This window comes from Cebus imitator, unplaced genomic scaffold (assembly GCF_001604975.1).
Source record: "Cebus imitator isolate Cc_AM_T3 unplaced genomic scaffold, Cebus_imitator-1.0 Scaffold254, whole genome shotgun sequence".
Lineage (NCBI taxonomy): Eukaryota > Metazoa > Chordata > Mammalia > Primates > Cebidae > Cebus > Cebus imitator.
In genome coordinates, this window is record NW_016107569.1 from 1,228,506 (window position 1) to 1,244,277 (window position 15,772).

At 60.0% G+C, this 15,772-nt stretch overlaps 1 protein-coding gene across 1 annotated transcript in view; it reads right to left on the reverse strand.

The window, feature by feature from the left end:
- The window catches only part of PRDM12 (PR/SET domain 12), an 18,334-nt gene extending 12,279 nt beyond the window's left edge, over positions 1-6,055 (reverse strand). Inside the window, exons 1-3 of the mRNA XM_017499075.2 lie at positions 5,779-6,055; positions 3,845-4,035; positions 2,314-2,469 (exon numbers count right to left, since the gene is read on the reverse strand). Of these exons, the coding sequence (XP_017354564.1) occupies positions 2,314-2,469; positions 3,845-4,035; positions 5,779-6,001 (570 nt within the window). The 5' untranslated portion in view covers positions 6,002-6,055. The remainder of the gene's footprint in view (positions 1-2,313; positions 2,470-3,844; positions 4,036-5,778) is intronic.
- Positions 6,056-15,772: the final 9,717 nt, after the last annotated feature.

Genomic DNA, 15,772 nt, shown 5'->3' on the forward strand with positions numbered 1-15,772 from the left:
GGATTTTACCATGTTGGCCAGGCTGGTCTCCAACTCTTGACCTCAGGCGATTTGTCTACTCAGCCTCCCAAAGTGTCGGGATTACAGGCGTGAGCCACCGTCCCTGCCTGATCTTCTTTTTTCAACGTAAATTCCCGATCGAATGTAGATGACCATTTTTCCTAATCCTATAAACTCAGATGCTTCCCCAAAGATATTCTTCATCTCCTTGCCCTTGGACTGAATTTCTAAATATCTATTCATATTTCCTGAGTTTGTTTGGCTTCTAGCTGGTGTGACCTGCACGGCTAGATGAGACTCAGGCCCCCACTTCTGCCCCAGCCTGGAGCCCTCTTGCCAGAATGATGTAAGTCTGTCTCTTGTGTTCACAAGAGTGTGTGTGGGGGGGTGGGGTGGGGGGAGTGGGAGTCCTCCATTGCATCTGTACAAGGATGGCTGGGAAGGAGGGTATGGGGGTGAAGATGTGTGTGAGAGGGTGGTGGGGTGGGGATCTGGGAGGGTGCATTCTGTTAGGTGTGGGGCTCAACTACACTGGAAATCAATTCTAGGATGTGGTGGCCCAGCCAGATGGTCACAGGAGGCCCCTCTGTCCTGGGCCTGGGCCACCTCCAGTCCTCTCTGCACCCTGCCCTACGGCCATCTTACCTCACTTGAAGCCCAATCCAGGAACCACTCACTGTTTCTTATCCTCCACCTCCTGCTCATCTAATCACCCCCCTCAGCCGGGACCCAGGCTAGGCCTCCTGCTGTCACCTCTGGGAGAGTCCCTGGGGCCTTGTTATTCAGGGACAACCAAAGGAAACCGTCCCAGAAGCTACTAGGCCCTGGCACCCCCGGGGGTCTTAGAAAGAGCTTCAGGATCTGAGCTCTCCCCCGGGGAGAAAATGGAACATGGACCAAAGGTCAGTCGTTCTCTGCTCCTCCAGAACATCCGAAAAACTCCACCAAGCCCCAGCCCCACCCCACGGGGAGCAGAGAAGTGTGATAGGAAGAGCCTGACCACCTCCGCACAGCACTTGCCACCAGCCTGTTCCCACCCGCCGGCGGGTGGCTTTCCTCTACTCCTAGGCCAGATTTCCTGCCAAGGGACACTGTTCAGGGCGGGTCCCTGTGTGGGCCTGCCTGGCGACCAGTTCTCTGCTTGGTTTGTACCCTCAGCCCCTGCACAGATACCTGGAGCTTTCCTGCCTCTGCCCAAGCACTGCCTGCCAGGAAGCCCTCCTCTTCCCATATTCCTCTGAACCTTCCTGGCTCAGACTCGCCCCTGCCACACCACCGGAAGTGATATTTACCTGTCTGTTATCTTTTTTTGTTTGTTTGTTTTGAGATGGAGTCTCACTGTGTCACCCAGGCTAGAGTACAGTGGCACAATCTCAGCTCACTGCAACCTCTGCCTCCTGTGTTCAAGCCACCTCTGTCCTGGGCCTGGGCCTGGGCCTCCAGAGTAGCTGAGATTATAGGCTCCTGCCACCACGCCCAGCTAATTTTTGTATTTTTAGTAGAGACGAAGTCTCACCATGTTGGCCAGGCTGGTCTTGAACTCCTAACCTCAGGAATTCACCCACCTCAGCCTCCCAAGTGCTGAGGTTGCAAGCGTGAGCCACTGCGTCCAGCCTGTTATCTGGCCCTGTCTCCTCTGAGAAGGCTCAGGAAGCACAGCTATTAGTGCTAACAATCTCCCCAGATGTCCTGCCAAATTCCCAAGTCTGCTGCCACCGAGGGAGACCTGGTTTTCTGGCCTATAAACTGTAAATAATCACAAAATCCTCCTCTGGGGGTCCGTGGGGATTAAAGGCCATACTGCATATCTATTATCTGAAAGCCTGACACACAGGGAGCCATCGCTGAGACTGGACTCATGAGCCATAAGCCACTGGTGCCCATGCATGCAGAATGAGGGACCTCAGACAGCTAAATGGCGGCAGACACATACCCTGCCTCCCCAGCAATGCATTCCCTGGGCTGCCTCTCCCCATCTTGTTTCTCTGTATCTCTCTGACCCCTGAACCTTGGGACACCTTCAGCCAACCTCCAGGGACCTCACTATTGAGATGCTCATGACGTTCCCAATGGCATCAAGTTGAGAGTTCCATCCTTTCTGATCTGCAGCAGAAAGCTTCTCATGGAGGTCACACACCGGAGAGCAGGGCATCTGGAGACCACCTGTCTGCCGCAGCTGCACGGCCTGAGCAGGGCTGGCTAGGCCAGTGTCGGGTCCCTGCTGTCCGTTGTGGTTCCTGGATGTCACTGCCCTGCACACTTCCCCCCACCAGGTTTGCTGGTTGGTCCCTGCACAACGGTGCACACACACACCTCTATGGCCTTGTAGAAGATGCTGGTGCCGATCTGGACCACCTCCAGGTTCTGCTCCTGCTCGTTACGTGCACACTTGATGTAGGTCATCCAGCTCCGGTGGTCCTCCTGGCTGGCATCGATGAAGTAACGCACTGTGCCATCCTCATTGAACACCTGGGCACAGATGGATCAAGGATCAGGTAAGGCAGGGCTATGCCACGTGTACGATCTTCCAGGCACACACACACACACACACACACACACACACACACACACTCCATCCTCACAGCAGCCCCGGGAAGTGGATAAAGCTTCGTTTTCCAGCCGTGGAAAGGAAGGCTGGAGAGGTGCAGGGACTTGCCTGAGGCTAGCCATCTGGACGTGGCCCACAGGGGGTCAGTCCAGGGCACGATGGGCTGACCAAGAGACAAGCTCCTGTTGCCATGTCCTCCCTGCCCTCAGAAGAGAAGGGTCTCCAAGGTGTCACTCCCCAAAGTGGCCCTGAGCTCTTTCAGGGGATGCAGAGGTGCTCCCCACAGCACTGAGAACATCAGCCAGGGCCTCAGAGAGGGAGGGCACTGGAGCCCTGGGAGGGAGGACTGGCTCGCTGTGGCACTCTAGCTTGGTCTAAACCCCTTCACGGGAGCTTCCAAGGCCACTCAGAGGTCAAACTGCACCCCAACTTCCTGACCCAGCAACTGGAAAAGGTAGTTAGTGGCCCAGGCCTCCAGAGGAGGGAGAACATGAGGTCAGGAGAGGCCTCTGGGCCATTCCCCAGTTCTATCAAGTTTGGCTTCTTCAGGGTCTGCCAGGAGGGGGCTGGTTGGGAGGAACAGGTGAGGGAATGGGACTAGGAAGGGGGTGCACCAGTCTGGCCTCAGCAGGTTTCCCATCCTGCAAGGTTAGGAAGAAGTACAGTGGGGCCCTCCGTGGCACCCGTCACGGTGAGGGGTGGGGAGGCATAGGATGGAAGCCTCTTGGAGCTGAGGTTTCCCTCTGTAAAATGGGACTAGGAAGGCATGGGCTGCTGAGGTCATCCGTGACTCAGGCTGGGGACACAGAAGCTGACTCAATGGCAGCTCAGCTGCAGTCATTGTGAATGTCATTCTGCCTTCACAAGGCATTCTCCTTTCCAGCCCACCTCACCTCCAGGCCAGGACTGGCCTTGAATGGCTTTCCTGGAGCTGCTTCCCACTGCTTCCCCAGGGAAAGAATGTAAGGGGCTGGGAGATCACCTGGAGGGAGGGTGGTGGGGACCCTGGATAAGCGACCTGGCTGCTCTGGGTCTCAGTACCCTAATCTGCCAAGTGGAGCCAACAACAGTCCTGCCCTTCCCGGGTGTCCTGGAGGAAGGAGGGTGGGATTTTCCCCTGCCTTCCGCGGCAAGGTGTTTGGGGAGCCTAGAGTCGGGGTGAGCTCCAGATTCAGGCGGCTTAGAGTCCTGGCTCAGGGGGTTGTCCAGGCCAGGAGTGCCTGCTGGCCGGCCGCCCGGGTCCCACCCTGGGCCAGAGCCCCCCCTGCACCTGCCCCTCGGCTCCAGCCCACCTACCTCCCACATGAGGTTGTTGTTCTTGCAGATGTCCACATGCTCCGGGGCGATCACCCGGCCAGTGAAGGGGCCCATCTCGGTGCCCGCCTTGATCCACGTCTTGGAGAAGATGCCAAGACCCTCGCCAGGGATGGAGCTCTGCGCGATGATCACCTCTGCCGGCAGCACCAGGCTGGACAGCTTCTGCACCTCTGCGGCGGCGGCGGCGGGGGCAGGAAAACCGGTCAGAGCCGGACGCAGCCAGGTCTGGCCCTTCCTTCCCAGCCCGGACCCAGGCTTCGGTCCTGCCCAGACCGGCCAACCCCAAGTCGGCCCCAAATCCAGAGAGATCACCCAGGTGTTGGGAGCAGTCGGATGCGCGGAGGCTCAAGGACCTCTCCTCTGTTTGCAACCCGGGGACCCTCTGTGCCCTGGAAATCGAGTGGTGCGTTGGGGACCATTTTAAGACGCGGGTTTTAGTCTCTCCACGAATCCTCAAAACATTCACACCTTCTTCCGTCCTCTGCCCCGGAAAAGTTTTTAAGAATTAGTGAGCCAACGGCAGTGAGTGGTTTTAGGCACGAGGAAACTGAGGCCAAGTCCCACAAGGAGGTGAAGGCCAACCCGAGGCTCTTTCGCCTAGTCGGGTTCCGGAAGCCCACTGTGCGTCCGGGCTCTGGGCACTGGCAGAGGAGCCCGGACGTGGTCAGCGCTGGGGACAGACCTCGGGCTGGAAGGCATTGGAGGTGCCAAAGAAACAGCAGTTGGCAGCAGCTGGCCAGGCTCTGCGCTCGCTGTGTGACCCCGGGCACTCCGAGTCCCTCTCTTCTCCCAGGCCCTGGGGTGCCAGGGAGGGCAGTGCCCGGGCTCAGACAAACCCCGATGTCCTCTCTCTGGACTGGGAGGAGCCGCGGCGGCACTCAGCCCCCCGAGGGTTCCCCTCTCCGGCCTCTGCGGCCGGGCTGGGAGCTGTGAGGCGCACAGGGGCGGCCTCCATGTCCTACAAGGTTCCCCTCTAAGCTACCTGGGAAAATACCCGGCGAGCGGGCCGGCTGAAAGGGGGGGTTAAACGGTGTCCATTGCGGCGCGGCGGGCAATTTGTCACGCTGTTAAAGTGATCGCATTCACTCGGCTCCATTCGAAAGAAATTGCTAATTCTAAATTCATTAGCCCTGGAAGAATGCTGTAGCAGTAAATTGTAGCTCAATGCGGAGGGGACTTGTTTAAAAGGGGCCGAGGAATTCCCCTTACAAAAAGGGGGAATTAGATGGTTGACATAGCGTGAATGGAAGTGGAATTAGTCTTCACGGTAAATTAAGAGAGGAACAGAAATCGTAAAGGGGGAAAAGAGGGCGACGCACAGATAAGCCAGAGCCGGGGAAAGATATTGTTTGCGGGTTGATGAATGAGGAATAAGAACTTGAGACATCTTAAAGAAAAGAAACTTTTCTCGCTCTCTCTTTCTCTCCCTCGCTCTCCCCGCGGCTTTTTCTCTCCTCCTGCCCGCCCTCCGCCCCCTCCCCAGCCCCGGCTGCCTTTTAAAGTTCTTGGTTTAAGTGGGAACTTTCGCGGGTCAAGCCCAAGTTAACTAAATGAATTAAAAACCCCTTCTTTTTGAGTCAACTGCTATTACACGCCTAGTAAGGCTTTAAATGCCGGGAACCCGCCAGCTCTAGCGCGGGAGGGGAAGGGAGGGGCCGGCGGGGGCGACGGGGTCGCGGGGATCTGTCCTTGAGCCGTGTGGGCTGCGGAGCTGCTCTGCGACCCACCGCTGCTTGGCGGCTCGCGCCTTGGCTTGACCCACGGGGAAACAGAGGTGCACGGAGCGCCGGGAGGGCCCAAGTTGGCGCGAGCAGCAGTGAGGCCGGTTATCCCAACCGTCTCGCGCACAGCCAGGACCAGAATAAGGGTTGCCGGGAGGAGGGGTTGCGCCGGGCCCCGACGGCTGGACTCACCGCCCGAGAAGGACTGCGCGAGCACCTCGGCAGTGAAGGCCGTCTTGGGGCTGGCGTGGTGGCTCTTGTCCTCGAAGAGCTGCTCCCCAAGCACGTTGCGCCAGCGGCCGTACAGGAAGCTGTGCAGGATGTCGGAGGTGATGACCTCGGCAAGCGCCAGCCCCGGTGCTTTCAGCCCCGTCTTGAGCACCAGGGCCTCAGCCGGGAGCACGGAGCCCATCATGGGCGGCCCGGGGCTCCCCGGCGCCGGGGGACTGCCCGGCCAACGGGGGAGGTGGGCGGGCGAGAGGAGAGCCCAAGGAGCGAGAGGAGAGGGCTTCGAAGGAGAAGGAACAGGAGCAGGGGGAGGACGGGGAGGAGGAGGACACAGGAGGGAGCGGGAGGCGAGGGGGCGGCTGGTGGAAAGTGAACGAGGGGGAGACAGGCAGAGAGGAAGAGAGATGGGGGAATCTGCAGAGATGGCAGAGGCGGCGCTGAGGGTGGAGAGACGCGGGTGGAGGCGGAGGCGGGTGCGGGGGGTGCGGGGTGGGAGAGAGGCGGGTGGTTGCCGGAAAGCGGCAGCGAGGGGCTCTCAGACGCGCGCTAGTCTCTCGCACACCCGGCCGGGGCCGTCTTCCCCTTGGCAAAATCTCAGCGCCTTTATAGGAGCCGCAGTGACCCTCCTAATTGGTTATTAATGACCCCCTGACGTCGGAGGACAGACTTGTACCCGGCCGGGCTCGAGGAGCTTCGTCGCGAGAGCGCGAGGGGCGGAGGCGCGCGGACCGCTCCGAACAGTCCCCCTCCACTTCTCCCTCCCCTCCCTGGTCCTTCCTCCCCCCTCCTGTTTTTTCTTCTCTCCCCGTGGGAAGCGCGGGGCAGGGAGGGAGGCTCTGCGGGCTGTGAGGAGAGGAGGGGACCGAGCAGGGGAGGGGGACAGCGAGGCTTGCCAGGACTCCAGGGAGCGGGGTGGACCAGAGCGGACGCCTAGCTTCGGGGCCCGCGCTCCCTTCAGGCCTGAAGCATGCTCACCCGCCTGGCCCAGCCCCGGGGTGCACCTTTCCTCTGCTGCTCCCGCCGGCCGGTCCAGCCCTGCACGGCTCTCCCTCCCTGGCCAGGGCCGGCGTCCTCTTCCCTCCGCGGCCCTGCACTCCCCCGGCCGCCACAGTCCCCCCAAGCTCACGCGCAGCCCGGGTGGCCACGCGGATCCCCTGCGCAGACCGCGCTGCCGAAGCCGGCGCTTCGCTTCAAACGGGTCGCGCCAACTCGCTGGCTGTTCGCAGCCGGGTGCTAAACTCCTCTGCGGGCTCAGGGGTCTGCCGAGGCGGGGCCACAGCCGTCGTCGGGGCTGGGGGTGGTCCCGGCCTGAGACAGCTTCGTGCGCAGCCAGGCTCCCGGCCCTTGCGGGGCCAGGTCGGAGTTCCAGATGGGCGGACCGGAATCGCACTGGCAGCCTGTCGCTGGGAAAAGAATTTCCTACGGGATATAGGGTGATTGAAAGGGGTCCCCAGACCCCTTTCTAGGTGGGAGCAGGCGTGCCTGGGAGCGAAGTCCCTCCGAAACTGCAGGCGGCTCCGGGAGAGGCCGTGGTGCGGTCTCGGCCTCCGGGCTCCTGGCTGAGCGGCAGCCCGGGGAAGCCCGCGGCGTTGCGGCGCCCCTTCCTTCTTGCCTCCCGGTTCTTTCTTTCTCCTCTGCCTCTCTCTTCTCTCCTTTCCTCCTGCACATCACCCCAAGAGTAGACTTGCTTTGCGGCGGTTTCGAGGCACCTCGGAGCCCAGCGGTTCCTTCTCTCGAAGCCGGGAGCTGGTGAGCCTGGCGGAAGGCCCCCGCTTCCTGCAGGCTTCGCCGCACCCCAGGTCAGCCTCAAGCCTCAGACCCCAGACCCTGACACACCTGGTGAGAGGGCTCGGGACACCTCCCCACCTGCCGCACTTCTGGCTTCCCTCACGAGGCTGCAATTTCAGATGCCGCTAACGGAGGTGCCTGGACCCTCGCGGCGTGGGTCAGGCTCACGGGGTAGTCTCCGCTGTACGGTGTGGACTCCTCAGACCTTTCCCGCACCGCGGGGGACTTGGGTGGAAGGGCAGCGAGCTGACCTCCCGTTAGCGAAACCCCGTCCAAACACCTCTTGACAAAGAGGCCCCTCCGCCACCCGGGAGTTCTTTGGCTAAGAGGGCCTCATCCCTGACAGCCAGACTCCAGACCCCTGGCCCCCAGCTCCTGCCAGTAGTCTCCGGCATCTCCCGTCCCCACTGGGACGCAAAGGGAGCAGGAAGACGGCGGTAGCTGGCCTTTAGCCCCGGCGCCCGGGTCCGCCTGAAGCTGGCGCCCAGGGAAGGGCGCACCCGGCAGAAGCCAGGACCGTTGGGCAGGGCGCCAGCAGAGGGCAGCGCTGCTGAGGAGGGAGGTGGGTTGGGGTCCCCGAAACCTCCACTCCTTTTCCGACGCAGCCGGAGGGTCACTTTGGCTCCCTGGCCAGGGCTGGAGTCTGAGGGGGCGTATGGAGTCCGATGGCTCCTGCAGGGGAGCCTCACCGGCGCCTACTACTTGGCTTCTAGCAAGACCTAGGTGGAGAGGAGAAAGTGCTGAGAGCCGAGGAGACGTCGTCGGGGAGCGCTGCCAGGAGCCAAGCGCTGCGGCAGCTCCTTAAGCCCCGAAAGCGACCTCATTTCCTCCAGGAGATCAAAGAGGGATGGGGACTGCTGAGTGCTGTGTAGACTGCCCCTTTCCTCTCTGAGCCTCAGTGTCCCTGTCTGTGCAATGGTTTGGGTTATACTTTGTGAACTGAGGTTTCTTTGCTTGGTCTCACTTTGGGTCAGATCACTTTCCCACGACAGCCCCGAGGATTTGGCCCTCTACAGGGCCACGTCCCACTGCGGGAAGCCCTTAGGTCTGTGCTTCCTCTGTGCTAGGGCGCAGCATTTGGATCCTGGACCCCGGCTTAGCGTGAGAAGTTTGGATTCCGCTGGCGCAGTGACCAAGGGCTCGGACTGCAGCCAGGCAATCCCGTTCCTCTCCTCCGGACCCGCAAACCCGGGAGCCGTGCTGCGAGCGGGGCGGAAGCGGGGCCCAGCTGGTGCGCCCAGGTCTCCACTGTGCTCACGTTTTGTGCTTCTGGTCTAGCCGCAAACTCAACCAGACCCCCGCCCCGGGAAAAGGGAGCCTGTAGGTAGCGCCCGGAATCAAGTTGCGTTGAAACCGGGAACGAGACCCTGTGCTGGCATCTTCCCGCGAGGAGATTTCGAGGGGAAACATCCCGGGCTTTCCCAGTGGATGACCCGTGTCGTTTTGTCATTTTCCGCGGGGCCCAGGCGCGGAATGTGCTCGCGCCAAAGCTCCCTCCCCTTGGCCTGCCCGGAGCTCGCCGACACTGCCGCCCCCCTCGCCCGCTGGCCGCCTCTTGGCGATCTCTTTAATATTCATGGGCGTTAATAGAGAGGCCCCCAGTATATCGGGCCATTGTGGGCGGCTCGTAGGACTTGAATAGGCCCCGGCCCCCTTTCTTCGGCGCGGCTTCCCGAGAGGCCGGGCCAGGAGTGAATGGCCCCGCTTCCCGCTCCGCGCCCCCTCCCCCTTTCAGGGAGAACATCTTTATCCCCGTCGCCGCCGCTGCCGCCGCCGCCCGGGCCCCTATTCACGCGGCCCCGGCTCCGGGCGGAACGAATCAATCTGCCGCGGCTCTTCGGAGGTCACCTCGCCGCCCGGGTGCCCCTTTCCCCGGCGCCCACGAGAGTGGAGAGCGGGCAGCCGCGGCACGCCGACGGCCCCATAGAGGGACACTTAAGGGGGAGTGGAGGAGACGGGCAGGGGGCGACCCGGAGGGGTGGCCAGGCCCGGGCGGGCAAGACAGGCTTAGAGCCGGGCAACCGCCCGCGACCGGCTAATTTCTACTTGTTGCCCCGCGCAGGGCGGAGCGCCGAGGGGAAGGAGGCCTTGGCCGAAGCCCGGAGGTTAGTCCGGCCCCCCCTCGAGGAACCAGCGCGCGCCCCTTCGGCCCGGCTGAGGCACCTTCGAGACCGGGGGCGCGTGGGACAGCCCAGGGCTCCCCCGGCCCGGCGCCCCAGCCCGCAGGACGCTTTGATTCTCGCCGGTGCGCCGGGGCTCAGGTCCGGGACGGCCAGGTCCAGACAGTGCGCTTCATGGGGATGCTCGGAGGGGCGGATGGGTTCGCGGCTCCTGCGCCCTCGCTCGGGGGCCCCGGCCTGGGTGTGTGTGTGGGGTGCGAGTAGGTCAGGCAGAGCCAAAGCGCGCGGGTCCCCGCCCCTCCCGCCCCGCCGGCCTTCCGAGGCGCAGAAAGAAGCCCATTGTCCGCCGAGAAATACATTTTTGGGGGCCGAGTGAAAGCCCGATTTTCTTTTGAACTTTAGAAGAAAGTCTCCTGCTCTCGCCCCTCGGAGGGAGAGATTTGCTCCCCCTCCCGGGAGCTCCGAGCGCCTCCTCCTCCCGAAACATCTGCCGGGGGAAAATCCACCCTGGAGGGCAGATCGCGCTCGCTTTAAGCCTGGCGAACTCATTAAAAAGATATTAGCGGAGGGGGCAGGTCCCGCGCAGGTATCGATCGACGGGAATGAGCCGGAGGAAGAAAAGGCGAAGAATGCGGCCGCTCCGCGCCCAGACCCCCACCCACTCCCCCCAGCCCCCTCGCCCCAGCCCCGCGGAGGGAGTGGAGCCCCCGCACCGCCTCGCGCTGTCCAGGAGTCCCGCGGTCCGCGGTCCAGCCTCCTCCCTGGCTTCTCGGCACAGCCCCTCCGCGACCCTCCCCTGCCCGCGCCGTGCTCCGGCCTGGCTTCCCTAGTGCGCACGTTCCTGTCCGCGCCCCTCCTCCGCCCGCTGCCGTCGTGCGCCCCCATCCCTGTCTCTCTTCTCCCTGTCTCCTACTCTTCCTCCTTCCCCTGCGCTCCCCTCTTTCGCTGGCACTCCGGCCCCTCTCCAGCTTCTCACTTCCTCCTCGCACGTCTCTCTCTGGCTTTCTGAGCCTCAATCTTTCTCGTCCCCATTATCGCAGTAGCCCAGGAAATTCCTTCCCCGCGTGGGGCCCTCGTCGCTCCCCGCCCCCCACCCCCCACCCCCTGTTCCCCGTAGGACGGTTCAGGACTCCAGGGCGCCCCCGCCGGCGTGTACAAAGGCGCGGCGGGCTGCCGAGGCGTGTGGGGGCGAGGCCGAAGAAACGGTTTGAACAGACGTGACACTGGGCCGGTCCTGCGCGGGGCTGCCGGCGGAGTGGCGGCCGCGGCGCAGTGAATGTGGACGTCGGCCCCCTCTCCCACCCCACCCCTCTCCCGCCCAATCTAATTAGCCTTCGAGGCTCGGGAGAGACAAAGGCGCGCCCCGGGGCGCCCACGTCGAGCGCGTAGGCGCGAAGCCCGCGCCCAGACCCTCAGGTGACTGGCACGAGAGTCTCCCCGGGCGCCCCGGGTGGGGAAACCCCTTCCCTGCGCCTGCCGGAACCCCCGTCCATCGCCCACATCCCGGTCCCCAGGCCGGCGATGCCAGTGCCACAGCTCCGGCCCATCAAGGCAGCGGGAACGACGGGAGAGACGCCGGGGACACTAGGAGACGGGGCGGTGGTAGAGACAGAGGCGCAGGCTTCTGGAGGCAGAGGGGGCGAGACGGGGGGAGACTGAGGCAAGGCGAGGCCGAGGTGGAGGGAGCAGATGAAAGGCTGAGGCGGAGATGCGGAGATGAAGGAAGCGAGCGGGAGAGGCAGGGCATCCGAAAGAACCCGAGGCCTGGAGAGGCTTTCAAGAGCTGAACCACCAAGAGGGAGGAACAGGGTGCTTCAGACAGAGAGACTGGAGTGTGGGCGCAAAAGGAGTCCTGGGGAAAGCAGAGGTAGGGGGAGGATGAAGAGGGCAGGCCCGTCGGGGTCCCGGAGGCAGCGCGCTGTCCCTGTCCGTCTTCCCTGGCCCCTCCGGCCTCCAGCTCACCCTTCTCTGCTGCCTGCCCCTCCTGTAGGTCTAGGGGCAGCCAAAAGGAGCCCTCCTCGACCGATTCACAACCTCCTCCTCTTCCGCCGGAGCCCCTTCCTACCCAGCCCTTCCTCCACGACCTCCCTTGGCCTCCTGCCTTCCAGAACCTTGCCGTCAATTCCACCGGGGACATCCTCCCTGCATTGCCCCAAGAGCAGATGGGGGTTAGGGTCAGGGTGCTGTGCCCTGACTGCCACTTCCCTAGGCCACCTGCTGCCATCCAGACCATCTCCTGCCTCAGAGGAAATTATAGCTTTGCTCAACAAACATTTATTGAGCACCTACTGCATACTAGGTCCCATACAAGGCTCTGGGGGCACCAGGTGACCAGGGCAGACACAGTTCTTGCCTTCTCAGACCACCTTCTAGGCGGTGTACCCTCGTGGGCCAGAGCTTCTCCTTGGTCACCCTGGCGGCTCTGAGGCCTCTCTGGACAGCTGTCTCTGAGGGCTCCTGCCCAAATGGCTTTACAGAAAGTGCTCAGCCCATGAACGGATGACAGGGAAGACGAAGCCACCATGGCATGGACAGGCTGGGGAAGGACAGTGAGGCCTCTGGCCTTGCCTGCTTCCCCTGGGTGGCAGAAGGGAGCCTCTGCATCCCAGCAAAGAGGATGGCAGCTCTGGAAAGTGCCAACAGGCCAGGGCAGCCCAGATCCTCAGAACCCAGGGGCCCAGTGAGGATGTAGGAAGAGACGCTGAAGCCCAGTCATAAATGCCCCCCCCCCCCCCGAGTAGACAAGAACAGCTGGCACGTTTTCTCAGACCCCAGACTGGAGCTGGAGGGACCTGCTGCAGTGAGTTGGGCCTGCTGAAGACCCTCCAGTCCCTCCCCTTCCCTGCAGCCAAGGCCTCAGCCTTCCCCAGCCTCTGCCTCCAGCGGAGGCCATGTTGGCCAGGCTGGTCTTGAACTCCTGACCTCTGCTGATCCACCCACCTTGACCTCCCAAAGTGCTGGGATTACAGGTGTGAGCCACCACGCCCAGCTCTAATTTTTATTTCTAAAATAGCTTTATTAAAGTATAATGAATATATAGTAAGCTGCACATATATAATGCGTACAGTTTGATGAGTGTGAACATATGCTTACATCCTGAAACCATCGCTACGGTCACAGTAACACACATATTCATCACCTCCAAAAGCTTCCCCCTGCTCCCTGCGTGTGCCGGGGCTGGTGGTGGGGAATCATGGGTAAGAACACTTGAGATCTGCTCTCTCAAACGTTTAGTGTAAAATATGGTATTATCAACTAAAGGCACTATGTTGCCCTTTCTTTTTTTTTGAGATGAAGTCTCGCTCTGTTGCCCAGGCTGGAGTGCAGTGGCACAATCTCGGCTCGCTGCAACCTCCGCCTCCTGGGTTCAAGCAGTTCACCTGCCTCAGCCTCCTGAGTAGCTGGGATTACAGGCATGACCACACCTGGCTAATTTTTGTATTTTTAGTAGAGAGGAGGTTTCACTATGTTGGCCAGGCTACTCTGGAACATCTGACCTCAGGCGATCCACCTGCCTCAGACTCCAAAAGTGCTGGGATTACAGGCGTGAGCCACCGCGCCCTGCCTCTTTCCTTTTTTTCTTTTTTTTTTTTTTTTGAGACGGAGTTTCACTCATGTTACCCAGGCTGGAGTGCAATGGCGCAATCTCGGCTCACCGCAACCTCCGCTTCCTGGGTTCAGGCAATTCTCCTGCCTCAGCCTCCTGAGTAGCTGGGATTACAGGCACACGCCACCATGCCCAGCTAATTTTTTGTAGTTTTAGTAGAGACAAGGTTTCACCATGATGACCAGGATGGTCTCGATCTCTTGACCTCGTGATCCACCCACCTCGGCCTCCCAAAGTGCTGGGATTACAGGCTTGAGCCACCGCGCCCGGCCTTTTCTTTTTTTCTTTAGACAAGGTCTTGCCCTGTCACCCAGGCTAGAGTGTAGTGAGTATAATCATGGCTCAGTGCAGCCTTGACCTCCCGGGCACAAGCCATCCCCCAATCTCAGCCTCCCAAAGAGCTGTGACCACAGGTATATGCCACCATACCCAGCTCATTTTTAAAGCTATTTTTGTATGTTGCGGACTCCCTGTTTTACCCAGGCTGGTCTCAAACTTCTGGTCTTAAGTGATCCTCCTGCTTTACCCTCCCAAAGTAATGGGATTACGGGCATGAGCCACCATACCTGGCAAGGTTTTATTTTGTTTCATTTTGTTTTTGTGACAGGGCCTCACTCTGTCACAAAGGCTGGTGTGCAGTGGTGCCATCATAGCCCACTGCAGCCTTGAACTCCTGCTTTGTATGGAATTCCAAGGGAAAAACCCTCTCATTCTTGTTCTCTAGCTGGATAGAATGTTCTTTTGTTCCTCAGAGCTCTCTTAGAGGGAATGCTTAGAGCCACCAGCTCACCACATCCAGCTCTGTGCCCCTCACCATGCAGAGGGGAACTGCACTTTCACAGCCCTAGATTTTTATGGAGGAGGATGGGTTTCAAAACATGGTTTTTTTGTTGTTTTGTTTTGTTTTTGAGACTTGAGTTTCACTCTTGTCGCCCAGGCTGAAGTGCAGTGGTGCGATCTCGGCTCACTGCAACCTCCACCTCCCAGGTTCCAGGGATTCTCCTGTCTCAGCCTCCTGAGTTGCTGGGATTACAGGTGCCTGACACCACACCTGGCTAATTGTATTTTTAGTAGAGACGGTGTTTCACCATGTTGGCCAGGCTGATCTCAAACTCCTGACCTCAGGGGATCTGCCGGCCTTGGCCTCCCACAGTGCTGGGATGACAGGCGTAAGCCGTGGTGCTGGGCAGGGATTGTATTTTTTCTTGCCTTTTGGCATACCTTGCAATTTTTTTTGTTGATAACTAGACACATTCCATCAGATAACAGGAACTAAGGTCAAGAGAGAGGCGTATAGTGTGAGGAGGGTATATTTCATTTGTTTTTGTTTTTGTTTGTTTGTTTTTTGTTTTGTTTTGAGATGGAGCCTGCTCTGTCGCCAGGCTGGAGTGCAGTGGAGTGATCTTAGCTTATTGCAACTTACGCTTCCTGGGTTCAAGCTATCTTCCTTCCTCAGCCTCCTGAGTAGCTGGGACTGCAGGCACACACCACCACGCCCAGCTAATTTTTTGTATTTTTAGTGGAGATGCGGTTTACTACTATGTTGGCCAGGATGGTCTTGATCTCTTGACTTTGTGATCTGCCTGCCTCAGCCTCCCAAAGTGCTGAGATTACAGGCATTAGTCACCATGCCTGACTGGGTATATTTCATTATTTATTTATTTATTTTAATTTTTTGAGTTAGGGTCTTGCTGTATTGCCCAGCCTGGGGTACAGTGGCATGATCAAGGCTCATTGCAGCCTCTATCTCCCAGACTCAGGTGATCCTCCTACCTCAGCCTCCTGAGTAGCGGGAACTACAGGCACATGCCACCAAGCTCAACTAATTTTTTTTATAGTTTTTTTAGAAATGGGGTTTCGCCACATTGCCCAGGCTGGTCACGAACTCCTGGGCTCAAGTGACCACCCATCTTGGCCTCCCGAAGTGCAGGGATTACAGGCGTGAGCCACCACCCCTGGCCAAGGCTGTACTTTACTCTGTCTAGGAGCTGGACAGTGTTTGGTGTTTGCTGCGGCTGCAGGTACCAGAAGCTCCATGCCTTCTGGTGTCCTCATTGCTGTCTCCCTCCTGACTTCAGGAGATCAGAGCCTTGAGCTCTGTCGCCTGTGACTCCCATGATTGTACTGCAGGCTGTGGGTGTGGTGAGGTGTGGGAGACGAGGAACATTCTGTTGTCAGCCCTGTCGCCTGGCCTGCATCTTAGGGATGTGACATTCACAAGTATCCCTGCGAGGGTGTCACTTTCCCCCTGCCACTTACTCCCTTCTCTGGCTCAGGTTCCTTCCTGACCTAATTCCCTACAGCTTGGCTTCCAAGCACTGTGCTTGTTCTCTGGGAAGGGAGCCGGCTAGAAGGAGAATTCCCTCCCCGCACCTGGGATAGGCTCTGGCAAAGCTATTCCCCCTGGAATGGGGCCTTGGCTAAAAGGCTTTGAGTGTTTCAC